This window comes from Onychostruthus taczanowskii, unplaced genomic scaffold (genome assembly GCF_017590055.1).
Source record: "Onychostruthus taczanowskii isolate IOZ18803 unplaced genomic scaffold, ASM1759005v1 scaffold37, whole genome shotgun sequence".
Lineage (NCBI taxonomy): Eukaryota > Metazoa > Chordata > Aves > Passeriformes > Passeridae > Onychostruthus > Onychostruthus taczanowskii.
Genome location: NW_024501126.1, coordinates 3,706,351 through 3,734,327, shown reverse-complemented (window position 1 = coordinate 3,734,327; position 27,977 = coordinate 3,706,351). Strand labels below are relative to the sequence as shown.

At 38.3% G+C, this 27,977-nt stretch overlaps 1 protein-coding gene across 7 annotated transcripts in view; it reads right to left on the bottom strand.

The window, feature by feature from the left end:
• Positions 1 to 3,476: 3,476 nt before the first annotated feature.
• The window catches only part of GRB10 (growth factor receptor bound protein 10), a 148,527-nt gene continuing 124,026 nt past the window's right edge, over positions 3,477 to 27,977 (bottom strand). For 6 of the 7 annotated variants that reach the window (XM_041411773.1, XM_041411774.1, XM_041411775.1 and 3 more), the window contains 12 exons: positions 27,535 to 27,691; positions 21,727 to 21,842; positions 19,647 to 19,721; positions 16,459 to 16,596; positions 15,823 to 15,933; positions 14,460 to 14,558; positions 12,954 to 13,031; positions 12,143 to 12,295; positions 11,243 to 11,309; positions 10,177 to 10,264; positions 7,407 to 7,500; positions 3,477 to 6,579 (listed from right to left, as the gene is read on the bottom strand). In XM_041411773.1, the coding sequence (XP_041267707.1) occupies positions 6,433 to 6,579; positions 7,407 to 7,500; positions 10,177 to 10,264; positions 11,243 to 11,309; positions 12,143 to 12,295; positions 12,954 to 13,031; positions 14,460 to 14,558; positions 15,823 to 15,933; positions 16,459 to 16,596; positions 19,647 to 19,721; positions 21,727 to 21,842; positions 27,535 to 27,691 (1,323 nt within the window). In that variant the 3' untranslated portion in view covers positions 3,477 to 6,432. The remainder of the gene's footprint in view (positions 6,580 to 7,406; positions 7,501 to 10,176; positions 10,265 to 11,242; positions 11,310 to 12,142; positions 12,296 to 12,953; positions 13,032 to 14,459; positions 14,559 to 15,822; positions 15,934 to 16,458; positions 16,597 to 19,646; positions 19,722 to 21,726; positions 21,843 to 27,534; positions 27,692 to 27,977) is intronic. The other variant, XM_041411776.1, reaches the window with a different exon arrangement.

The following is a 27,977-nucleotide window of genomic DNA, read 5'->3' as shown; positions in this document are numbered from 1 at the left end:
TCTGCATACTTCAGGCGACTTATGTATCAAAAAATAACATAACTGCTTTGTTTCTGCTCAGCTGCCTATGTTTATCTATAAATCTATTACACTAGCTCACTGAACTGTTTTATTATATCTTTGATTTTTCCTCTGACATTCACGTTTGGTCTTCCATTTGTACTGCATCCTAAGTCTCTTTTTCTGCTGTCACTGGAGTTCCTGTTGTCTTATACGTTTAGGGAGAGAGGATGCAATCCCTTCCCAGGTACATGCGCTTCTCTGAAGCAGTCTGTTTTCTAGAGCAGGTCAAATGCTTGTTACAGCAATTAATTTTAAGTATTTTGAGGCAAACTTTGTGAGCCTTCAATGACTTTCACCCTTGTTCAGCCAGCTGTTTTCACAAACCTTACTATCTAGTGAAAAAAACAAAACAAAACAAATAAGTCTTCTATCCACCAATTCTATAATTACCAATTTACATTATTTCATAACTAGATATGTTGTGGAGTTACTTTTCAGTAAGCTCCAATCCTCAAAGCTTGGTTTATTTCTATAATAGTTTTTGATTCGGAGAGTGCTGTAGCAACCTTTTGAAAACTAGGAGTTGGTAAGAGTGACACAGAGCACATTATTATCATGCTCAAATTCAGCAGCAAAGAGAAGTATTATGAAGGAAATCAAATAATGAAAAGGTCTAAATAATTAAATAATTTTAAAATAGGATGTGCCTAGGGTTCTTTGTGGAGCAATGATATTGTACACTTTCAGGACTGTGCTTAGCCATTTGCTTTAATCATCATCGTCCTTGGCAGAACCATACTAGCATTCCCCACCTTCCTTTCTTCTTCAATGGCAGTTGGACAGGCTGTTTTGGAGAATGGACAGGCTGTAGAGAACACAAATTCCACTGCTGTTTCTCTCCTTGGTAATGTGAGATGCCAGTTCTAACACCTCTGGAGAATGTTTCAAAGGGCAAATACGATGGGAGTCTCTATGCAGAAGTGTCTTCACAAGTTTGGGGGAAGAAGGAGAAACTGACGGAGAAACTGACTCTTAGGGAGCGGTGTGCAGCACTCAGGGCATCACATCACTGTCTTCTCTGTGCTCCTAGTCACACCCAAACAGCCCTTGGACAATACTGCCCAGGAGTAATTATTTTCTCCCTTCCACTTCCCTCCCTGTGTCTCTTCTGAGCTCTGAGAAGTTGTACCTCTGAGCACAGCCAAGCTGACATTCAGGGCCCATAAAGCCAGGCTGTATTTTTGCTCAGGGCCAGCAGATGTTTGCAATTGCACCTTCCTATTCCTTAGTTGTGGCACCAGGATCTTGCAGCCAAGGGATGGCAAAAGACAATTATAGAAAAGCATAACAAACCTGGGCAACTAACAAGTGCTGTAAGAGCCTGTTAATCACAACTTAGTGTCCTGTGTGAACCTGTGTTTCTTGCTAAAACATCTGCTGGTATCTGTGCAAACTGACAAGCAATTAGAACAGAATTGGCTTTGGGCTAAGGGTTTGCAATGTGTGTTACATAAACAAATTCATTTTCAAATCTCAGATGTGCCTAACCACAATATCTAATGAAAATCATATAGGCCTTGGACATAATTGTGGTTATGTTGGATTTTCAAATACTAATTAAATTGTCTTTTAAGTCAAGGAGGGAAGACTTAGGATTTAGGATGCAGAAGCAATCCAAATGAAGGCAGCGTGGATATTTCAGAGTAAGGTATCTTTTCCCTCCATCTGCTGACATTGTTACTGAAATTTCCAAGATGTCAGAAAAACAATGTCTGAGACACAAAGCAGTCTACAGACTGGACATTGACAAACCAGATTAAAGCATTACTAAATTAGCAATAACAAAGACCAAAAGTTCAACTTGAAGGGAAGTGGCTCATCTGGTGATGTTTTTCTCATCTGGTTTTGCAGGTACAGACTGAAGCAACAATTTAGTGTTAAAGGAATCCTAATTTAAGGCTTTATATCAGGATGAAAGTCCTGCAGCCACATGTTGTAAAACATGAGTCTGATAGGAATTTATTCACAGGTCCAAATGTGTTTAAGCTGTTTTGCCTGGTGAACTTCATGCTAGAATGCTTAATGTGGGATCAGATATCTGATCATGTCTGTTGTTCTGCAACTAATGAAAAGAAGCACAAACCTATCAGGCAAGTAATTAAAATCTGTAACACAGACCCACTTCTGGTCCAGACTAACTTTGTACTGGTGATATTCTGATAGCCCAAGCACCCACTGCTAATGCCAAGGGCCAGATTTCACAGGTATTATTTTGCATCTACCACAGAGGTGGGCAGTTTGGACAAACATGCTGGCAGCAGTACCTTGCCATGGGGCAGGCTTGCTGAGATCTTCTTACCATGTTGTTTTTGTTAATGCCATCTTCTTGTCTGTTTCAAATGCAATAAATACAATAAGGTAAGGTGGGGTTTTGGTTTTGATTTTTATTTTTCGTTTATTTGGGTATTTTTTAAACAGATTTGTGTAAAATTATTGTCTCTGACTTTTAATGATCATAGTGGGAGTCAGTTTCAATGTTTCAACTCCTCTGGCCAAGCAGGAAATAGGCATCTGCAGTCCCTTTAAACTTAGTGAAAAAAGTAAGCTACTGCATGCAGGATAGTGAATTCTAAGCATTTTAACATGCATGCCCAGATAGAAAAAAAACTTGAGGAATATCAAAATCCAAAGGAAGTACGCTGCCTCTATGTGCTGATGAATGATTTTCATCATGCTAACATATTAATTAACTCATGCTGTAGTGCAATATGGAGGCATAACATGCAGAAGCCAGAGCAGAATGCATTTGATGGCTTCTGTGGATTAACAAGGAGGAAACAGGTGAGGATTGCGTCCAAAAAAATAAAAGTGAAATATTCCCAACCTTCTGTTTTTCTACGTGCCTAAAGAACCACCAATCCCTTCACCCCACTCCTTCACCTCCCCTGGAATTTTTATGTAAAGATGTGTTTTGTGCAGATGATGCTTTTCCACCCAAATTCTGACAGACCACTCAAATACAAGAACTACTGGGCTAAACAACTGCTTTCTGGAAGTACTACTGAGAAGTTTTCTGATCCAACAGCTATCAGACCAATAAAGTGTTTTATGCAGAGTGTGCATTTTCAATGAGTTATAACTTTATGACCTGAAAGTTGGTCATAGTGTGTTCTCCTGATATGATTCTAGCAGCCTTCCCAAATGAATACTGTAAATATCATAGCAGAATATCCCCAGTAATTTTTCTCAAACAAAAGGAGTGAAGAAGTTCTTTGCTAAATAAAATGCAGTCTATCCTAGTAGGAATATTAAAGACAACAGCCAGAATAAAGGTATCTTGGGGATTGTGTTCTCCTCTTCAAACTTCTTAAAAGCTATTTAACATGACTTACTCAATTAACCTGAATTGAGGCAAGAGATACACAGTGTACTGATATATCCAAAGGACGACATTCATTCCAATATAAAATGAATAGCATTGTATTAACGTTTATTTCTAATTACAAGAAACAGAATATCAGTCCCTTATTTGTACAAAAATACCTGAAAGATTACAATTAGGTTCACAAGCCAAAAAGCTATTTACAGTATGAAGCAAAGCATATTGAATAAAGGTTTTGTCTCTTAAGTTAATACCTTTTGCATTCCCTGAAACTTTAAACTTTATTCCATTTTACAGTCACTAAATCTTGCATTGTGACAATATAATTTACGATAAGCAAGTCTTGCCACTGGAAAGGTGCATTGATTGGTCAAACTGTCAGGTATTTAGTGCAGAAAAGATAAGACAAAACATCTAAACTGAGGCACGTGTTTCTTCAAGATTAATTAACAAATAAAAAGTTTTTTGTACTTTAACACCTATCGTAACATAACTTAACTAGTAACCTCATTACCAAAATGGTTTGGCATTTTCCTTCTCAACATATTCAAGATTGCTACATGAAGTATTTATTTAGAAAATAAAATCACAGGCAAAAAGATAAAAATTCAACAGGCTCCAAAACAACCCTGAGCATCCCCTTTACATTCATGTCATTTAAATACAAAAATAAGAGTCAAATGTCCTTCAGTCCTTGGTATCTGAGCTGGCAGCCAGCTGAATCTGTTGGAAAACTAAGGTGGCATTGACTGTTTTCCAGCAGAAAGAAGACAAAGCAGTGATCTGCTTAAGTAAGATTGTTGCCACTTTGAAGGTGGTCACTTTCTCAAAACAGCTCACTTTAGCTGGGAAGAGTACAAAATACTAAGTCAACCATCTACATACAAAAATCATGGTTCATAGTCAAACTTTTATTCTCAATTTAAATAAGATGCAAAGTTTTTTTTTTTTATAAATATGAAACACTGCAAATACTATCTGCCTACTGGGAAAAATGCATGGTTGTCACTAAGCTATGTAAACAGAAAAACTTAAAACTACAGCATAAATGGTCTTATTAAACTGGTAATGTAGTCAATAACAAGTATCTTTTTTCTCCTAATAGGGGCCAAATAGAAGCATGCAAAGTGAAGTCAGACTTAAGTTAGCTTAATTTCAAGGTTTTAAAATACATTGTCTAGAAAGCAGGAACACTCATTTCACTATGTACAATTAAAAAAAGCAAAACAAAACAAAACAAAAACGGCTTCTACTAAAAACAAAATCAAGTTTCTTCATTTTTAGTATCTAGACATTAAATGGAAAAAAATACTAAATGTGTTCTGTAAACTAAAATACAGTGTTTCTATACCATTGACATAGTTTAAGCTGATATGGACGACTCAGGCAGGTTATGGTTTGTCTTAAGCTATTCTTAACACTACATGAAGACCTAAAAGTGTAGGATTGGTTTTCCTTCTTTACCCTTTCAGATGGCTAGGATTTCAAACCCAGTGGCAAATATTAAGGATTAACTAGCCTTTGTAGATAATTTACCATTTTACAAATGCTCCATTCTCCACTACACTCTGCAAGGTCCCAGGGTGGAATACTTTTCACTGTGGCTCATGGCACCAAGCACCGGGAAGTTATTTCATTTCAGACAGTTGCTGAAGGAATGGCTGGTTGCAACTGCAGGATCAATGTGGGACTTGTCTGACTTTAATACTGATTTATCATCAGAAAGAATTATTGAGTAAACATTAAAGAATTAAACATTGACAATAAAGTAGTTCTGATGACAAACCAGAACCAGAGCAAGATACATGCTTGTCTGCCACAGGTACTGGTGTGCAGTAGCACACATGACACAGGGATCACCAGTTACCTCAACGGATGATATTGCCAGCAGTTACTTCACAATCAAATCTGTTTCTATTCCCAGCATGTTCCTTCTCACCATGTAAACTTTCATTGCCTTACAAGAAGCAGAAGGGGTTCAGTTCTTCTTATGCCCTATCCCCAGGAGAGCGTTGTGTCACTGTAGCTTTACTCTATTGAAAGAGCTCTTTGAAACAGTCTGAAAATTCAAGGAGCTATAAAGCTAAAAACACTGGTTTTAATTTTTTTTTTTTATTTTGTCATACTAAGACTACCTGCAGAAGAATCTTCTCACAAAAAATGGTGGTTTCAAATACAAGTGTAGTCATTCGGTCCTACTCTATTTAGTAACAGTAAGTTTCCTCAGGAAAACAGTCAAAAGGCTGTAAAAAACAAACCACCACTCCAATAATAAAAGTTTGTGCATAGAATCTAATACAGTCTCTGCATGACTGGATGCCACTAATATGCCATCAACGTACTACAGCCATAATGCTACAAGTCAACAGTTTTAAGAGTACGTATATTGGTGGTATGTTCTTTTAGAATTGTATCCTCATTGCTTCTTCAAAGACATCGGCAGATCATTGAACCTCAGGTCTCCAGAGAAGTACTGAGACATACGCGCGCGCACACACACACTTCTTGATTTTCTTCTAGATCCTTTTAGGCTGAAGCATTCCATACATTTTAGGGTGCAGATTAATACCCAACTCCTGCATGAATTTTAAAAGCCACATCAGCTCCTAATATAGGCTGCATACAATATCCGAAACAAAGTAGGAGTGCAAAAAAAGTGATCAATACAAAAAGTAAACACACTAGTCTTAATTGTCAAGATTATTCCAGGGCAAGAGTTCTTTTCAAAGATTTCTCTTCACACTTGTTCCTGTTAAGTGGCCCAGCCAAGATAGTTTCCAGTTTTGTTTCAAATTTACTCATTGTTTTACAGACCCTCCCCCCGTTTTTGGGATGCTGGGACACTCAGCAGCAATCACTCTTAGGTGTTAGACAAACCAGCAATCTTGGTCTGTTGGCACCTGTCGAATCCATCCCTTTCAGAGTCCCAAGGTGCATAATATTTATTTTTTTAACCAACTTACAAATCTGCCAATTCCCCAGTGTCAACGTTCTCTTACAATTACTCTTCTATCAAATCCAGTCTTCAGCAAGAATCAGATTTGAGGTCATAAGGCCACTCGGATGCAGTGGTGTTTGAGTTTGCAGGGCAAGACTCCTTTGTTTAGTTGATAGAATTCAACAAGCTGGATTAGATCACTGAATTTGGTGTTCCCATCATCCAGACTGAAAAATATCTGTCCATCATCTTCACACTAGGAAAACAAAATATCCTTTTCAAGTTAGGCTGCACATGAAGAGAGACACAAGTGGAAAAACTTAGAGAGTACCACCAGTGTGTGACATAAATAAATGACGGACACTCGGTTGGCACTCAGTTGCATAAACGACACAGTGTCTGCAGTTCTTTATGAAACCATGCACAGGGCTATAAAAAACATACCTTAACCCAACTTGTAACATTTTGCTTATGAAAGTGGAAACTTGTGGGCAGAGTAATTGAAAGTTGTACAGACAGCACTGGCATTCATTAGATAAAACAAAAATACCCTAAAAGGATTTGTTAACTTTTTGTAAAATTGGCCAGCTAAACCATAGAAAAGGGTTTGGAACAATGAAAAGGTCTATATAATCTTAAATTTTTCACACTTTTTTGGATCAAGATAAAAATCAAATTGTTTTCCAACATCTCTGTGTAATGTTATTTGAAGCTCAACATTATTGGATAACCTCCAGAATAAAACTTTTTAAAGTTTCCCAAAGTTATTCTCCCTTAAGAGAGAAGGGAGACAACAGCTGCTGTTGTCTCTGACAGTCACAGAGAACAAGTTCTGTGCATTACACAGACTTGTGTAATGTAGTGACTTACAACAGTTTTCCAGCAATGTTAACCAATAATTTTAATCAGACATTGGATTGATTAAAGAATATTCTAAAGAATATCCACTTATATATTTGCTAATGGAAACATCCTTGTTAGTTACATCACTAATTAATAAGAGATCTCCTCAGACGTTGGCAAAAGCTTAACGGTTTAAAATTCTGGGTTTTTTTTCATCAGTATCAAAAATAATCTACTTACCGGCAAGATTTGAAAATGCTTTATTTTTTGATGATGGCATAACGTAAGTACAAATGCCTTTGGATTGCTTTGGCTGTCCCGGAGAAGAAATAATCTAGGAGAGAACATTTTTAAGAACAAATTGAATACCCCCATCTGTTTGTTCTTAAATAATCAGAACCACTAAGCAATATTGTGCCACTGCCGAACTCTTCTTTAGTGGCATTAAGAGGTGATTCTGTAACTGGCAATTTGCTTTCTATTATTATACCATGGCTATGCAACATTAACAGATGAATAAACACGAAGTGCAAGATACATGATGGTAGTTCTTCCCCTAAGAATGTATTTATGAGGTTTTTTTTTAAGGTTCTCTCTAACTCAGCTTTCTATTAATGATAGGTACTCTCACGAAGAAAATGCTATCATTTAATTCCAGAGAAAATATGAATTTCTGTAGATGGGAAAGTAATATATGGGAATCTGTTCCCACTACAATATCTTTCATCAGTTCACAGAAATCCAGTGTCAGCAAAATTATGTGTAGGTTAAATGGCTGCAATTGCACAGAAACAGGTCAATACTTTCTTAAAATTATTTACCAGTTAAGTAGCTTCCAAATTATCAAGATGGGGAAAACACACACTGATTTTTCCTCTAGAACAGTCACAGTATTTTCCCCTCAGCATGTGGAAAAAAATGTACACTAGGTGTACAGCTACCAATACCATACACCATATAGCTGTCACTTTTAAGTTAACCTACAAAACTGAAGTCCTACCCCAAACAGACTTTATGTAACATCCATACTGGGAAGCGGAGGAAAAAAGCTAGATAAAAAACCCTGTGTTTCCTCCCTTTGATATGAACTAAGGAAGCAGATCCTCTCCATGCCACAGGAAAAAAGAATGTACCTTTGGCAGAAGGCTTATAGCAGGAAGCACAAGTGGATTTTGAGAGATGGCTGAGCACAGGACTGGGGCAGGCCTCTTAATTGCTGACCACTAAGCAAGGAACACACTTTTCCAAGGTGCAGTTGAAAGAACTACTTGTAGTCTTAAGAACCCAAAAGATTTTACTCTAGTTCCTCAGAACTCATTGAGAAATGTCAGTACCAGAAAAATCCTCCATCATAACCAGTGAGTTCAGTAGTAAGGGACAGGCATGTCTTGCCACTCTCAGAAACCATGCATTGTATTTGAACGTTCCATTGTAATCCTAGGAAGACCAAATGTGTGGAAAAGGGACAAAAGCCTTTATAAATTAGCATCCATGTGAGGGAGAAAGACCATACCTGCCCTGTGGTTGCTGCAGTTCATGCAGGTATCTCTCAATTATTTTTCATCTAGCTGTTTCTTATCATGCATGGTATCCTAAGCTGGTGGCACACAGCAAAGGTCTGCACAACTGATGCTGCAACTGTTTACTCAACCTCTGGCAAGCAACCAGCTTCCACACAAACAATGGCTACGAGAAATGCATCCCCAGCAAGAACTTCCAGAGATATCCAAGATAGCAGCATCAGTTGCTTGTATACAGTGTTGAGCCTCTTCCATGAACCATCAGGAGACTTAACTTTCTACCTCCTTTTGTTCAAGAACACACAGAGCAGGAAAACATAGGCAGGAGTTTTCCACCCTGAAAATCATGATCCTTAGATCTCAGAGCACATAAGTAACCTGGTTCTTTTTTCACTGCTGGTGGACCTTACTATGGCTAAACTAACCAGTTTTTACATTCCACAGTGAGTAAGCTGATTCAGCACAAATTTAACACAGCATCAAACACATGAACATGTTTAAAAAGGCCTCAAGAAGGATGGGCCACCAGATTCCCAAGGCAACAAAACAAAATGAGCCCAAGATTATAGTGTGAGAAAACCAGAAACACAAAAAGTCAGCAGTGCTCTCAGCAGTGCTCTCAGCTTCTCTTCTCTGTTCAACCTGCTTAGCTAAAACCCCCTGTCTAGCCTTAGACTAGACAAAACCCCCCCAAAATAAGCAAACACTGCTTGATGAATATATATATGTATATGCACTAGCAATTTCTACTTCCTTGATATATTTTAGTCTTCAGAAAGATTAGTGTTGCTTCTGAATCAGAAAATGCTGAAGGAAAGATTTGAACTTCAGTCTCCTGTGAAGCCAACATGGATGTTTCTACCTTAACCCTGAGAGCAATGAAGACAGTGAACCAAAGGCAACCATGCCTTCCCCATCCTACAAATCAACAATGCTGAATGCAATTCAAGCAATAACCGTAACTCCATATAAATAATCAAAACAGAGATGCTCAGAAAATACTTAAATAACGACCACAGACATTTAAGAGAGTGCTAGAACAGGTACTTTCATTTCTTTGCTCTAGAACAGAAATAGTGAGCAAGCACCATTAAGCTGCTCTGATTCATGCAGAAGAGCACGGATGGCTGATTATAAATTTGTTGGCAAATGGTTAGGTACAGCTTTGCCTGAAAAATATCTCCTCAACGCATATTACAAGAATTAACTAACTTCAAATTCTATAATCTAAAACTTGACTATCTCTGCTGGAAAAAAAAGAAAGATAATTAAGTGTATTTTAAGATTTTACTTTTCAAATTAAAAGTTAGGATCCATTCCTACAAGCACACACTCTGACTTTTTGGAATCCAGGCAGGTTATAACGGGACTACTCAACAATCAGATTACTCAGAAATGCTATAAACCTGTAAACTGTTACATCATAAGTTGTGCTCTCATCTATAAAGCTTACTGTCAGATCATAAATGCTGTGCAACAAGAATACCTACCCATCTACAAGCCCTTGTTGCTTAATAATCCTGTGAGATTCTTCTCTAGAGATTCTGCCGTGAAACCAGTGCTGTGTCCTATGAATAACTGGAGGTGAGAGGAAAAAGAGGGAGAGGATGGTTAAAAACAGTTACACATGCAACCATTTTTTTCACATACTAATTATTTAAACATTTTAAAAGTGGGTATAGATCTCTTACAGAATATAAAGTATCTTCCATCAACCTATATAAAAAAGAATCAATATAAAAAAATGCATCTACTTAATATACCAAGTAGAGAGGCATCATATCTCCATGTATTTTCCAATTTGCAGATACACAATTAGGTAAAAGAGAGAAGTCTCTTATAATACTGCCTTCTCATAGCTTCTTGAACACACTAGGACTAACATTCCTTAGAACTCAATGTATGAACTAATGAGTTCTCTAAATCTCAAATACAGAAATGCAATTTAGATGGTGCTTTCAAGAGTCACGTTAGTCCCCAATATTTTTATCTTTATTGTTTTGTTCTTCAAATGGTATTTTAAAATTCTGTTAACAGAATAGCAAGAGAAAATAGCTGTGTTTCCTCCAAGAAGTCTAGGATATTAATATGAAATTTCCTGTTGCTTTAATAAATTTACAGTTTCAAAGAAATGTTGAGGACTTGCATATTTTACGTTTTTCAGTTATTATGGAACAAATTCCACTTTGAAAACTCTCATTTCTACTCTTTAAAGATTAAAAGATTACTCATTGACTTTCCTTGTCCAAAATGGCAAATTAACTGCTGGATTATTTTAAATGAAAATACTTATGGAGTGTCTATTTTTACAAAATATGAGTTTCAAAAGACTAGTCCTAAAGAAAAGTTTGAGTGGGCCATCAAAGGAAAACAAGTTCCTTCTACGGTACCTGCATGGGTAGGCACGTTAATGACACAGGAGCTACTGATAAGGATTGTATTTGACATCAAGGCATTCGTACTGTATGGCTGCACTCTGTGTCGTCTGTATGAAATGTACCTTTTCTTTACCCACAGAGACCTCTGATACTATGGTTACAAACCATCAGAATTTACCTGTACTCAGTGTGGAAGGATGGAGTGGACTTTGGCTACCCAAGATGTTCATTCTTGTGCTACGTTTCTATAGAGAAAATGAATTACCGTTAAATCCACACTAACGTCTCGGGAGAAGAGAATTAGTGCACATGCAATATAGATTAAATTTACAGGAAACTGGGGGCTGGGCAGAATTTAATGCAAGGATGAGAAAAAGAAATGCAACTTTGAAGGGGGCTAATCTACAAGCAGCAGCTCATTTCAATTGGCTTAAAACGCGAGCCAGATGTTAATGATGAAAGCTCAGTATCTTAAAAAAAGAAAAGGAAAAAAAAGACAGAAAAAAAAGTAAAGACTGATATGTTTCTGCTCAGGCAAAACACCAGGCACTCAGTAAATCAAGCAGTATTTCCCTCCCGTACATAAAGCACCAGCTAATGCTTCAGTAATGACTCCTTTTCCCTAAAAGACGAGCATGTGGGAAAACTTGTACTGCAGCTGTCTGTCCACAAGACACTATAAACAAGTTACATCAGTTTTCATTGCAAGAGGTCCTGCCTCTTGTATATTCTGCAATTAAACTTACTGGGAGCAAGCCATTAGTCAGAGCCCCAGCCTCTTCCATGTGGGGAAGCATTTAATTTGACATATTCCTCCTCAGAGACTGGTTTTGCAAACTGGCAGTAAAGTTCTGGTGGGTCTGCTTTCCCCCTCAACTTTCCTCTGGACACTAGGGGGACAGAGAAGCAGTGGTAGAAGGTTGTTGTGAATGTGACAGTTTTGCTAAAGATGGATATTGACTTTCAGATCTGCATGCTTGCAGTGTGATTGCTTCAGGTCGGAGCTAAGCTATACTGTGACCAGCACTGAACTAACATCATAGCACACTCTGTGTTTTGGCTCTCAACAGACACTTACTGATTGCAAAAATAGAAAAGAAGAGAAGATAGCTACCCTCCAAGCATGTCCTTCTTCCAAGGCAGCACTCTGTGCTTCAGCAGGATTTTCAATAACTCTTCCTATTTGCCCCGAAAAATCCATTGCTACTAGTGAGTTTTCAGATACACTTCTCTGAAAAGGAATTTTCACTTGTTTCAAAAAACAGGGAAAGGAAAAACCAGCTTGAGAGTTTCACTTCAAACTGTTTTGGTTTCAGAACACTATCCAAAGTCCTCCTTCAACAGCACAGAAAATACATCTCATTTTTTTCTCCTTTCAAAAGGTTCACAGACACAAAAATAGATGTTTTTTCAACTGTAGGGGAGGGAGACGATTCAAAGGCTCAGAATAAAATCTGTTTGCTCAAGTTGCCCACTTGCCCTATTACTATATTCCAGTCATTTTCAGGGCCAGTTGGGATCCAAATATAGGCTCTTCCCTTTTAGGTAGTTAACAGTCAGCTCTTGGCCCAACATATTTTAGGAAATCTACGTGTTAGTTTTGCCAGACCTAAGCTGGCTTCTGCAGAGACAGCCAGATGTCTCTCTGTGCCGTACATCTCAAAGAGCGTGACGTAGCCAAGATTTTTCAATCATGTGGATCATGTAAGCCTAAGATAATGGAGAGCCAACCACAAAAACTGTAGTCATGCAAAACATGAACTTTACATTGATTTGCTACACAATGCTGAATTTACATTTTATAGCATAAAATTTTCCACTTTTAAAATGCAAAAGCAAATGTATTTTTTCCAACATCATAGATCAGTGAGGTAAAGTTCATCACTTACTACTGGAGTGGAAAAGTGTGGAAGCATGGCTTTTCGCTGCTGGGGAATTCTGTAATTCTGATACAGTAGCATTCCATACTGCCAACAGAAACACAAGGACATTATTATTCAAATATATGCCCTAGGAAAAAAAACTGTAGTGATTTCTTAATACCACTTTTATACTAGACCAGGGTCCCAAAGCCATTTGTATTGAGTAACAGTGATTGGCAGGTGGCAAAGAGTAAATATGCACAAAAAGTTTTATTTAAAAAAATACAAGCTTGAGTGATATACACAGGTTATTTTTGCCACTCTCAGCTACAATCATGTTTTCCTTGTAGAACACAAGCTTTCATTGAGATCAGAACACACATATTAATTCCCTCCTTTTCACCCACTAGAACTTAAAGAAATTCTGCACAAGACATTCAAACTCAGTTTTCACAGTGATAAAAAATAAGAACCTTTCTAATTCACTAGCTCTTTCAATAAATTTCACTATCACTTGGTACTTATCTTAAAAAAAATAAGATGATTGAATTCCAGTCATGCCCTTGGTTGAACATGATGAATTTTAGCAACACTTGTAGCTAGAATAGGTAAACAGCTACTCAGTGCCTTCCTTAGAGGCACAGTGGAGAAGGAGAGCAACATTGCTTACTGAATGTTCTAACTGAAACAGCTTATGCCATTTCCAAACAGGGTAATACAGGACTATGGAAGGTTAAATGAGATGGTGAATAAAAAGGAGCGTTATGGACACAGCCTTGGGGCAAAGCCTTAATTTTCGCTGACTGTACATCTTTAATCATCTTTTGGTGTGTCTTAAAAACAAAGTCTTTTGTTTTCAGTACATAGGACATAGTAAGGTGGAGAGAAAAACACAGCAGTTTTCAAAGCAGAACATTCAGAAAAAGACTTAGAACCAAACCAGAATTTATGCACATTTTCCTATGAAGATCAGGAAGTTCCCCCCTTCAAAGGGCACCAAATAGTCAGCTTTCTCCTCAGTTCCCTCCATCCAGATTTTGTTTCAAAAAGCAGTGAAGCCTCCTATCATATTATCAAGAAGAAGTTTCATTGCGTTATTCAGATATGAACAACTTTCACCCAGATATAGGGTTACTTATTTTTGTTACCTTTTCTAATAGAAAAATGGGAAAAAATGGAAAAAATTGGTAAAGGAATGCTGTTCTGGTAAAGAGAACCACTAACCATTATAAAGATATTTTCTTTAACTATGTGATAACTTGAAAATACCCTGTTAAGCAGGTTTTTTAATTCGTTCTCATATCTCAAATTTGTATCCCAAACTAAAACTGTACTTGATTCATATGTGAAGGAATAGATCTTAGTCCTGTGCTTAAATTCGTAGGTGGGATAGGTCTGCTTGGCATTTTGCTCTTATCTGTATTGTTTTGGAGCAGATGATATTTAAGAACATATAGGTAATTTCTCATTAACAAAATAACCAATGCCACTTAACTCTAGGTGTAGCTTTGCAAAAGTAGAAGAATTAGCTACCTTGAGGAGTCGAAAGGCAGTCATCCAGCACGTCCTGCTTTGCTCGTCTTCAGCACACAACAACCGCAGTTCCTTAGTTTCATTTCTCACTCTGTTTGGCTTTAAAGTATTAGAGGGAAGTCAGATACATTCATCAGAAAACCAACAACGCTGTAAGCTTAGAATCACTGTAAGCAGGGTAAAGGCAGGTACAGTATTAGTCTAAAAACTAGCCACAAAAAGCTCCCACCACACTGAATTTAAAGCTTAGGAGAGGCTGAGCATGCTCTGAAGGAAATCACTTTCTCAGCTGGATCCAACAAGATCAAATGTTGGTGCCTCCTGACTTTTAGAAGATGGGGTCATTGATCCTTGTAGGTCCCCTCCAGCTCAGGGTTTTCTGTGATTGTGTGGTTTGAAATAACCTGCAGTCCTAGCAGTTTGTAGGAACAAGGTACTCAAGCCATGCTAGAACCAGACCTGGGCGCTTAGTTTTGTTGGGTTTGGTAGTTGGAGGGTTTTTTTTTGTTTCTTTGGGGTTTTTTGAGGTTTTGTTGTTGTTATTGTTTTGTTTTGTTTTTTTTTTTCTTTTTGTTTTGTTTTCAAATTTGTGAGAAGTTTTATAAACCCCCATTTTGAAAAGAAGGATGAAAGTTTCCATAACTGAGGGTAACTGAAAGTTTGCTTCCATCAGTTCAGGATGTGTCCTGCAGCCAGTCTCTTTGATGCAAACTCTTGCTGTCTAGCTCTGGAATGGCTGCTAGGAAGGAGATTACTTCACTACTGTCATAAAACCAGCTCCCAGTCTTATTTTCTTTCCAGAAAATTACACTTTTCAAACCTTTGAAATACTTTCCAAGTGAATCTTTCAGCACAACAGTTTTAAAAATCTTCAAAGGCAAATGGTTATTCTTACATTAATTTTTCCAATACACTCTTCCTCTTTAATAAAGGCAAACTTCTGGCCCACAATAATGATAAAATTGCACCCCATCAGAGCTTGATCCTTTGCTACTATATAGTTTTGGTGCTTACTGTCTACAGCAACTCTTCTGTTTGATTAGTGAACTTTGGAAAAGCTTTCATCTCTGAGGTGAACCAAGGCCATCTCACAAGCACACCATGCTTCAGCTCTGAGCTGCTCTTGCACAAAAATTTCCCAAACCAAAGGAGCACCAGATAAAGTGTTAAAAGTGTCACAAAAAACATGATGACAAGATTCACAGGACATGCTTGCCAAATGAAAGATGTTAAAGATCAAGTCCTTGTGACAGAAACGGCTTGCAGAGTTTTTACATACAAATTCCATTTAGCTGGGGGTTGGGGTGACTCTGGGCTACCAACACTGTCTGGAACTTTGGAGGAACTCAGTGAGAAGATTTACCTTTATACAAAATCCATACTCTGCAGGAGCATTGTACAGCTTCTTGCCTGCTATCAACGAGAAGATATTGCTGTCTTCTAGGTCAGCCAACAATTGCAAATGTCTTGGCTCCTGGGGAAATAGCACGATTTAGCACAGGTAAGTGAAAGGTTTTGGAAGATGTGCAAGCTCTGCAGTCTCTCAAGCTCAGCCTCCAACAGAGGGCAGTGCATGAACACTGCTCCTCTCCCAGGCAGCCTCAAGTGGCCGTGGCACACACCCCTTAAATACCAGCCTACCAGCAGAAAGTGCTTGGTACAGGAGACTCACAAAATACTTATGCAAACTCATCACATTAAAAATGGCCTGGCCTATTACATTGGTCCAGAGAAATCTGAAGGTTAGCACAACTTTAGTGGCCACAATGATGTTGCCTGGCTGGTTTGTTCTTATTTCATAATGAAACTCTATGGTTATGTTCATGCATTGAGAGCCCAGAGCTCGACTGCCATTTGACGTGCCTTACTTATCTTTTTCTGTGGAACAAAAAATGGGAACACTGTGTGGAGATTTTTAAAAAACAGCAAAAAATACCCACTGTAAAAGCAGAAAATGCTTTCACAGGCTAGTACTGTGCAACTTCTTTTCTAATCTTACCTTTGAAGTTCCTTTTGTAGAACAATAAAGTCCTGATCTCCTCAAGCACATAAACAGTTTCTTCCATGATTTCCTACCCAGCTCTTTCACATGCAAGAAACCTTGAATTTCAGGGCAGCTACTGGAGTTTAAAAAGTTCTGTTGGAGAGGAAAATGTAGATGAACATTGTATCCTATGGATGAATTGTAAAATCGTCACTGTATTTGCAGAACAGAGAATGAAATGGCAAATCACTTTGCTGACTTGAGATGTAGTTTCACACTAGGCTTAAAGTGACCTAGATGTTTAATCTGGTTTATGACCAAAACATCATTCCTGCTCCTCCATTCTGTCTACCTGGCCATCTCCTGGAACTGACACCTTCCTATTCTCTGCATCAAGACTTAAATCTCAAAAAAGCTACTGCTTCTCTGTATTCCCATTCGTCTTGCACCTGGCCTGAAGGGAGAGAAAGTGAGCTTATTAATTCTTAAAATAATATCTTGTCACAGCAATTCTGGAAAATTGTCTAACTTGGAAACATTGGCTAAAATCTCTGTTTTTATCCTCAAGTTTTTGAAAGGGAAGAGCCTATTTAGGGATTTCATGTTGTCCCAAGACAAGAGGTATAACAGACAACAGAGTATTTAACTGAAAATGAAATGTAGAGCAGTCAAGTAAGTGCCAGCAATTATATCAGACCTCAGGATTGAAAAGCATTTAAGTTCTTGACATAAGTTGAGGAACCACATACAAAATAATTTGATTTCTGATATATCACAGGAAGGAAGAATTAATTACGGAAGAAGAACAGATCGATTGCTCCCTTATTACAACAGGCCAGGTTTTTAAATGCACAAGAAGACTTGATCATTAGGTTAAATGCCAAATTAATAAATTCAATCAGTATGAAGAAAAATGCCTAAGTCTGGTTAGCCTAGATGTCTCAGCAATTCTGCAAAGTTGTGTTTTGGTATGGATAATGCCCATAGGAAACAAAAACAAAACCAGCACCCTGTGTCAGAATTCTTACTTCCATTAAACCCTAATTTTTTTCCAGTCCTCCTCCTTATCTCATCTAACAGAATGGGAAAGAACAATCAATTTTCTTGCTGTTTGTACTATGAATCCACTTGTCAGCTATGAAAGGGAAAGACCAAAAGGAGAACAGATTCTTTTTGTCCAGTCAGTTAAAACAAAAGTAAACTAAGATGGCAAGATTTTCTGTATGTCAGAGCCAGGTCAAGACCAGGGAAAACAGATTCCACTGGTTTTAATGCTATTGTCATGACTAAAAATACTAGCTCTTAATGCAGTATGTGATATCATGAGATGATATTTAATATTCTTCCCTGTCATGTGTGTAATTAAAACCAGCAAAATTGCTCTAAGAGGCCTCAGCTGCAACATGCTTAATGACTACTAGGCTGAAGGAGGTTTATCTTGAATAAATTACAAATGCCATTGAAATTCTGAAAAATGGTTGTGTGTTTTTCAAAAGAAGTACTTAATATAAAAATTGGAACAAAAATAGGTTTTTTTATGGGTAAACAATGAACTAGAGGGAATATGTTCACCCTCTTTCCCCCACCCTCTTGTGTTGTTAACTCCCATGACTTATGCTTCTTCAGGACTGTCCCTTTCTGAGCCTTCCCAGAAGCAAACTCATACCTCATGAAGCTGTTTTCCTTTTGCTGCCACATGAGGTACCCTCAAAACTTTTCCATCTTCAAGAACATCTTGTCTTTTGGGGAGTCCCACTGCTTATATTAACAAGCAAATTCAAATCTCCACTTAAATTATAGGAAGAAGGGTCCAAGGTGTGAAGACCTCTCTTCCTACCGGTCTGTGGCAATGCCAGTCCATGCTAGTTTTGGTTCATTGCACATGACTTTCATTTATAATTCCAGAAATTGGCTTGATTTTTTTTTTGTTTGATTGTTTCCCAGACATAAGTGATGCTAATGTTTTAAATTCTTCTCAGTGAATGTGGAATCAGATTTTAATGGACTACAGTATGGTTATGGGACAAAATGAGTGCACTGGATCAAAAGTCAGTGGAAACTTGTCTTTAAACAGAGAGTCAGTATATATTTGCAAACATGCAAAATGACAGAAATCTAAAATCAGTTACTTGTATGCTTATATTCTTCATATATTTCTGCTTCTGCTCTATAATTTGCCTGTTATTCATGATACTGTCTTCCAGGCATCATGGTCCTATGTTCTTAGCACAGTACTTCTCTAATAAATTTTGTTTTAATTTTGGAGTTGTATGCCCACAGGTTGAGAAAACAAGTGAAGTGAAAAGGATTTATAGATTATGAGGCTTAGATTGGAGTGCTAAAATTGAGAGATTTAAGTGAATCAGTTACTGGTCAGAGAGGTAGCCCACCGTCCAGCACCATCCTTGAAAGCCCACTAACTATGCCACCACCTCCATTCCTTTATGAGCAAGTAAGAAACTGTAGAGTGACACCAGAACTTCAGCATAAATGCAGTGCACGTGCCACCACCACACAGAGTGCACAGCTCTACCAACACGTATGCATAAACATGCCTGCAATTTAACCTGGGGAGCTTTAAATGGGATTACTTTGCAAATACTGTGTACAAATTTCTACTTGCACTTACTTCTTAGGGCATTATTTTTCTATACAAAAGGCAGCTAGTTGGCTGAACCATGGGGAAGTTGGTCCTTGTTGTTAATTCTTGCCAGGCACAAACATGGGACACAAAAAGCAAAAGCAAAACCTCTCATCATCTCAAACTCGTCTTCTAATATCCACTTGCATTTTTACACTTTCTCCTGTGCTATGATGTGGAGTACAGAAGAATACTTCTGTTCTGCCTTTTATAAAATGTATATTTGTTTTTCTACAAATATACCTTCCAAGACTGTTTGCGAGTAACAACAGGTAGCTAAACCAGACACCCACAGAATAAGCTGAGTATTAATGGAACAAATATGTATGACCATAGCTATGAATACTTTGTGTTTAAATTTACACCTCAATGCCACTGGGTAAGATCTTTGTCAGGCATTTTCAACATTAGCCCCACATGCTATTTCACTATACTGGTCTTTCTCTGACTATTTTCCACACCTTTGAATTCTCTTCCTTCCTGCCTGCCTCTCAACATCCCTCACCCCCTCCCCCACCCCGCCACCTCCACCTTCTTTGTCCATACAGATAATTTACAGTACCTGCAAAAGTTGTGACTGTGGGATACTGCCATTTGTTTGCTGGCACCAGGCAACCATTTGTTCGGGAAAGAAATTCTAGACAGAAAAAGAAGACAATTGGAAGTCACATTATATTTAAACACTTACAGAGAACTAGTGACATTTTCTTCCAGTCATTAATTTTTTGGAACTATCATTATTAAATCAATTTGGAGATCCCCTGACACAGAAAGTAATACTAGGGCTTTTCAAGTGCAGTTCTCCCCTTCCTTCTGCTCACCAGATGCCCATGCAGACAGATTATGGGTTTTTAAAATATCTGTTATGCAGCATTTCCTAAGTGCATTTTCCTCTCACTTCCTCTTCTACCTAGGACTTTTGGGGATCTCTACCAGCCTCTACTTTCTTGGGAAGATAAGGATGAATGGTCCTGCAAGTTGAGCATGCAGTGACTCCTTGCTTATTGCACCAATGACTTGACTTCAGATTTATTCCTCCAGTTCCCCTTTCATCTGCTATGTTTTAAAATTCCTGTATAATTTGGTACACTGAATTTACTATACACAGCAATGACAGGAAATCATTCTTGGAGTTTTTAAACATTATTTGAAGCATGGAGACATCCAGAAATGCCTGAAACAAAACAATGACTGATTATAACAAGATGAATCACAACAAAAACATTTCCAGTTTAGAACATTTGTCACTCTTCAGGCAATATAAATTTCAGTCTTTAGGGCATAAAGAGAAGGGCTGAGGAGGGATCACCCTTCTGCCAGGTAAGTTGCACAATGAGTTATGAAAGCTAACATTTACCAGCCTCTCTTGAGTAGAAACAGTGCCATATGGCAACAGCTAATGCAACGGATAGGGAGCCTTCGCATTCTTACACCACAAGAATGATTTATTCTGTGATTGCAGGAGCCTGGGACTGAATGCCAAGCATTCTGGGTTTTACTCCCATGCTCTGTTATTAATTAAAATATACCACATGAAACTAATGCTCTAGCTCCTATGATACCAAAACTTTTGTACAACGCTCAGATGTTCGTGGATTATCAGATGGTGAGATCAACAGAAGTGAAAAACTAGGAACACTCCATGTACAGAAATGTTTCACAGAGTAAGTCAAGGCACAGACTCTGAAAGAAGCACCAGCAGATGACAAATGTACATGCAAGCACATGTGTGAGGATGCAGCAACTGTGCACTTGCATCTATGAGGAAAGGAATTAATTTATCATGCACAGTTACTTCAGCAGTGAGTTTACACATGACCTCGTGTATCTTTTTTCCTTCTTGCACCGCAGATGCCTGACTGACCCAAAATCTGTTCTTACCTAACCACCTCTGGATTACCCTTCCTCAGCTATCTCAATGGGTCGCACCAGCTGACACTGGTTCATGACAACAGTCTGCTCCAACATAATTATTTGGATAAAATGTGAAAAAGTCTTCCTCAGATAAGCAGTTACACAGTAACCACCTTAAAATTACAACACTCAAAGGATCTTAAAAATTCAGGAATAGGTATGGCATGCAGTACTTTTCAAGCATGGGTATACTGGGCATATAGAGAGGGCAAGCTACTGTGATCAGCAAAGAAGGCAGAGCACACTAGTAAAGCACAGCCATAGGTGACACAATGTTTGATATATCTAACAACAAACTGGAAATTCCTTGTATGGAGTAAGTGCTTTAGGGGTCACCCAGATGGGTTTGGTGCTTTATTAATGATTACAGTCAGAAATTAAAGGGTTTAGATACTGCTTATTATGTGATGAATTTGCTTTGAATCAAGTAACTTTGACAATAATAAGTAAATTGTGCTTCTGATTGTTTTTCTTGAACTAATGAAAATTTCCCTGTCTTGGTCCCTCTCCAATGTAACTACAGACATTTTGAAACATTTTGAAAACACTTGAGGTTTTTAAGCTAGGAGGAAAGTACAAGGAATTTAAACATTGGTTAAAATTTCTTTGGAAAGAATTCTGTTAGTTGGTTGCCTTTTTTTAAATAAATGTTTAAGACATAACAGTGCCCAGCAATGTTATTGCAATCCACCCCTCTGTGGTGTAAACAACCAAGTAATGAGACTCACCATGGGATTTTTGAAAAATTCGTATTTTGCGTAATTCTTCCTGAACAAAAATTTACTTTCACTTCCCATGGTGGATTCAACTTGAACTATGAGCTCATGATCTTCCAAGCACCTCTCTGTGGAAAAAGAACATGATGTTAACACACAGCCAACCAGAAGTGAGACCAACTAAGAACAGAAGTTAAAACAACCCAGTGCAATTCCATTACCTTTTAAGAAATTAGCAAAACACATTCTAACTCTCAAACCATATTGCCATGAGGCAATACTTTACTTTGTAATGTATTACAAAGTTTAACATTATATGACAGTGTTCCTCAAGGAATTCCTACATCAGAGCTTCATAAGCACAGACTTTTGAGAAAGCAATAGATTTTTTTTGCGTGCAGTAGCTACAATAATACAGACAAACCTCTTCTTTCAGCACTGGTTGTGTGCTGTGGAACTAGCAAGGTGGACAGGTTTAAGGGGGCAAAAAAGTTACAGAAAGGCCACTGTTAGGTCTTGAACTATCACAGAAATACAGTGTTGTATTTGATCACACTCTATAAAATCAGTCCATTTCAAGGTGAACTTCAGGCCTTTATTGTAGATGCTAGACAATGGGGTTTATTATGAAAGAGGTCACAGGATCTACTTTACAGGAATACTGACAGAGACAAATGTTTTGTACACATGACAGGGCAATTTTCTGCTCTAGATTTGGTTACAAGGTAACTGCCCATAACCACCACTTCTCTGGTCAAAAGAATGGCACATCAAAGCATGAACAGATAGCTTAACAAACCCAATTCACTGAAAGCAGTAACTCAAAGAAGGCAACTGACTAAGTGTGCACTACTTAATGAACTCATTATCTTGACAAGTCTTCAGAACTTTCTCAGAAAATATTTAGGTATTTTTCAAAAGTTTTAACTAGGCAGTGCTTTCATGCCTTATATAATACAAAATTTAAAAATTAGGTCAAAACATAATTTCTGCAAAACTTTAAACAAAATGCCTGTGACTTGCTGACCAAAGAAGTTTGGAGAGTCCCTTCCCCACTTTGTGCTCCTGCAATCCTTGTATTCCTACAATAAGAAATGTCAGGGTGCCACCCGAGTTCTCTTGGGGTGTTTTCAGGATAGAAAGCACCCAGTCATTGGCATCTCTAAGAGAGCAAGCCCTGGAATATCACTTGAACTACTGAACTCACCAGATTATGTGGTGTTCTTTGAAAATTTAACCTATGACCGAATGACTCCATGATCTTTTTCTCCGCACTTGGGCTGTCAGTCGTCACCAGCTCATTGACGACTTCAGCATTTACTGTGCATTTGTGATGTCCAGCCTTGCTCTAGATTGCGTTTTCAAAGGGGTTAACATTGAAAAACCTCCATAGTGGGCTGCTCTCAAACAAAGAGCTGCTTCTTAGTGCATCAGGTGTAAGACCACTTTGAAGGTTAGTTCTTTGACTAAGTGCACAACAATACTGCTACAGGGTGGCTGTTAGTAAAAGACATTTGGCACCACCTCAGCATTCATCACCTAAACCTACTCATTTCTAGGGGCTTTGAGGATAAAGTTTCAGGTATTGCTAATCTGGTGCTACTATCATGGTTTTTAAGCAACTGGTGAAGTCAAATCTCCTCCACATTGTGGTGAAGACTGTGGGCCTATGAGGGTGAAGGGCCTGTTTTTTAAAATTATGCTTCCCCCAAAAAACCATTCAATTACATTGGTATGAAGCTTTATCACAGTATGAGCCCCAAAAGATCCCATGTCCTGTTACAGTCTAGTTCACCACCACCCAAAGTTGTGGTCTTCGCTTTCCTAACACATTAAAAATTGCTTGTCAGGGAAAAACTCTTCATTCTGTTCTAAGGAAATGAAGTATAGATGAACATTTGTGAATTGGTTTTGTATTTCAATGTTTAGTTTGTGTAAATATATTTAGTGCCTGTTTCTTAGATTCTTTAGACAAGTGACTAGATGTATTCTGTTACTACATCAAAACCCTTCTGAGATTCTCTGGGGACATTCCTGCAGATTTAATGTTTATATTTTCATTTTGATGGTCAAAGCCATCTTGGAGAAAAGGTGCAGCATTTCATAGTACGTGCATGTAAAAAAAAGAAGCTAGTCCTGGTCAGTTTGCTATTACTTCATAGTAATACATACACTTGGGAAGTGCTTGGTAATTTGCACTCGGTTGGTACAAATGGGATGAACTTGACACACGAGCAACTCAGCCTCAGCCCTGCTTTGAGCTTCCTGCTACAAAACTAGAAGCACAGATGTCAGCCTGTTCAGTTCAATAGGTCAGTCTGTCTTCAAGTGGCATTGCTGTTGAAGTGACCAGAAATGTGTCCTTTCAGTTTATCTGATAGGCTCCACTTTGTCTCCTCTACACACTTCCTGGAACAGACTTTTCCCCCACCGCACCCAAGTTAATCTGCATTATTATCAGAACTTCTACTAAACTGTAGCAGTGATACAAGGTGGGAAAAGGAGCTGGGTTCCATCATGAAAAACTCACAGGCATAGCCCAAAATTCCCAGTCAGAGAATCACTACAAATGACAGGTGGACCCCTGTATCAAAGAGCCCACCCTGATTTTGCATTTAAGCAAGTGCTGTGTTTAACTGTTCCACTTTTAATTCACTCATGTTAAGGGAAATCAATGCACGTTAACAAAAAAGTCCAGGTACAAAACTGCAGAAATGCTTTCTTTTAACTCTCACATATTTCAGAGCCCTCTACGTTCTCTCCTGCTTTAATTGTATTTAGTAAGGTGTACAGTCAATTCTGGAGCTCGAAAAATGAAGTGTGTAGGTAGGGAAGGATTCTTTCAGTGTCCAGACACATATAATCACATTAATGTCTTCACCATTAACATTTTCATTAATGTCCAATACACAGATCTCTGTCCCTGTCCTAAACTGATGATAGTTAAGTATGGAATAGAACACAGGGAGAATACCACATTTTATAAATGTGGTATTTATAAATATAGTTAGTTATACTTATAGTAGCATGTGAAATAATGAGACCAATTCAAATTTCACAGACTGCTTAAATATTGACTACAATGTGTTTAGGTATTAGTGGTACAGTGCAGTAGGAACCACTTTCAAATGTCAAATCAAGCAAGTCTGATGGCAAATTGTCACACCACTGCCTCCAGCAAGAACACAAATATCTTGTACAGTCAAATAGGTGTTTAAAGTCATGTGTAAGTACACATTTTATTTGGAATATACTTGGCTATGTGTGTGAAGTGAACAGTGGGTTCCCTACAAAGTGGGACCTCAAAGACCAATGCAATGATAAATATGTAGCTGGCTTAAAAAATTTCATCTTGTCCTCAGTCTGTCCAATAGTAAAACAATGAATTGGTTCTGCAAGACAAGCTCTTTTGGAAAGTACTATTAGGCAAAATACAGGGAGCAAAAAAACATAGTGAACTAAATGAAGGAACTCCTCTCTTTTGGTGGGTTTCACGACTACCACCTAGAGCACTATGCCAGCAAGGATGTATTGTATAAGAAATATCTTCTAGAAACACACAGTTCTGACTGCTCTTTAACCATATTTCTCTTCACACTATGTATTTATTCACCATTGTGTCATACTTAGACTAGCAATCTTATATCTAGAGGAGCATATATGGACCATCAGATGCCTGATGATAACTTCATCCAGGTTGCAGTCACACTACTACCTTATCTGACAGTCTCCGAAATACTACAGGGGAGCTAGGAATAAGCAGCCAAATAATAAAAAATTCAAACTGCAAGCAAAACTGGTGGACAGTTGGTATTTAAAGTTTATTGAGTATGTATACTTAAGACCCCAAATTTAATAAACTGGATGATGTTGTCTCCTGTTAAGTAAACGAATTTATTCCCTTTCCTGTCCTCATCCTTTCAAATATGTGAAATCTGTATAGTTACATTTTTAAAAAATTCTTTAAATTTTTTTGTCTGTTGGCTTTACACCCCCAAAGGCTGCATTACTTCTCACAGAGATCTACTTCATGGCCTACAGCGGACAGCCCTGGGGCTGTCCCTGTGGAACCAAGTTCGGTGGCTGCTGAAGCCCCAACCTGCACACCCCGCTTCTCTGGGGGCCTGCTTTGTGCTTCAGTGTGAGACAGAGGTCCAAGGCAGGCAGGTCCCCATGTATATAAATGCAGCCCGATAAGTATCTTGCTCTTTTCCCATCATTGTTAATTACCAAGTTATTTGTGTGTAAACAGAAGCTTTTGATTTCCTAATCAGCCTCCTGCCCGATTCATTCAGAGATGTCACACACCAGAGTTTGACAGCACAATTAGTCACCATGGAAGCTATTGTGATGTCACAAACACTGAATTGTGGCATCATTGAATGAATCTGGCAGGAGAAGGATGTTGGTTACAAAGGAGAAGGCTTCTGTTTACACAATACCTTGGTAATCAGCAATGATGGGAAAGAGAATATAGAAAGAGAGAGCCTGGTAGTTTAATGAGCATTGATAAAACTGAGTATTTGCAAAGGTTTTTAGAAGCGCATGTGGTGTATTAAGCTACAGAGATAAAGATTCTGTAATTTATACCTTAATTCTTCACCTCATCCTATGTCCTCAGAATTGAAAGTATATCACAGACACAGACCAGTGAGTGTTTCATGTTAATTTTTTCATATATTTCTACTCTAGGAGAGATAATAAAAACATTAACTAATCAGGATATCCTATGTCTTTGGGGCTTTTTTAAGTGTTAGTCTGCAGAGCAGTGAATTTATTAGTGTTTAACAGTATTGGTTTAGGGCATCACATTTCCAGCAAATCATTTCCTTTTTTTATTCGTAAGGGTTCTGAATTACATTTTTAGACATAAAACCCCCTCTGTTAGCTACAGATAGCATTCACAATTCCAGTGCTGGCGATTGCAGCTTATAATTTGCCTTCTTCTGTTTTCTAGAAAAAACATTCCCCATGAAGTATATCGTCTCATACTCCAAATGCTACACTTTTTAAAGCGTTATTGTATGCCTTGGAGAATTATAGATAGTATTATCTGAGCGATACGCTGTTGCGAGCTGCACAGCAGAACCCTGTAACTAATCAGTGCCACAAAATAACAGGAAAAGCAAGACTGAATAACATGAGATCCTTTCAGGTACTGTAATTAAACCAATTCACGGTGTTATTTAATTCCCCACAGCTCTTCCTCTTGCTGCCTTCTTGAAACTGTAACCATGACACCTTAATTTAAATCAGGTGGAGGAGCCGCTGCCTGGAGAGCAGATACCACCTCTGGTCCAGAAATTGCCCATGGATTTGCAGGTGGTGCCACCATTTTTTCCCTGCCTGAAGTCAAGTTTAGCCAACCCCCTCCCCCAGCTCAGCATGTCTAGCTTTCATAAGCATTACTGTAGGTATGTAAGGCTGAGTCTGTTCACCCAGGTCTCCCAGCTGGTGATGAGCTGAGCTGTTTCATAGGACCGTACTCTAAGGATCAAGCTTAATTTGCCTAAGCTGTTTATTTGCAATAGCTTCAGACACAGCAAGGTAGCAACAGAGCGCTAGCGTGAAGATTAGACAATTCTTTTTTTTCTTATAATAAAAAAAAACCAGAAGATGGGAAATAAGGGAAGGACTTTAAATAAAGGCTTAAACGCTTAACACATCAAATTGTAATACACAGAAAGCACATATGTGACTTCAGCTAATTGTACAAATAAAAGCAGTGGAAAAGAAAACGTTCTGTCTGGAAGCACATTTATATGAATTACACGTTTTATGTTCCCAGGTAACCATGCCACCCCTTTGACCATTCCCTACCTAATCCTAGGTGAGGGTGATGCTCCACTAGAGTCCAGCTGTTATCATCCACACAATGACTTTTGTAAACGAGCAGCTGACAGAGGTCCCTGGCTGTCATGTCTGCTAGAATCTCGACCACTTTGCTTGTTCCATCTTCACTAAAGACTTTTACATCCTGCAACATAAAGGGTACACTTACAGATCAACAGCTCTGAACATAGGCAAACCACACAGCTACTGTAGAAAAGCATCATCCTCTTGGTGTGAGGGTTCCAAGCACCTCGGCAGGACAAATGAAATGGATGATTCACTTTATAACACTTTCTCTCGATGCCCACTAGACCTATTTCCCCTCCCCCCTCCCCAACACCTCCCTGCACTAAACAAAGATTCAGCAGGGTTAATATGACCACGTACACAGGAAAAGTGAGAGAGCAGGTTCTGTATAAAGCTGTGTAAGG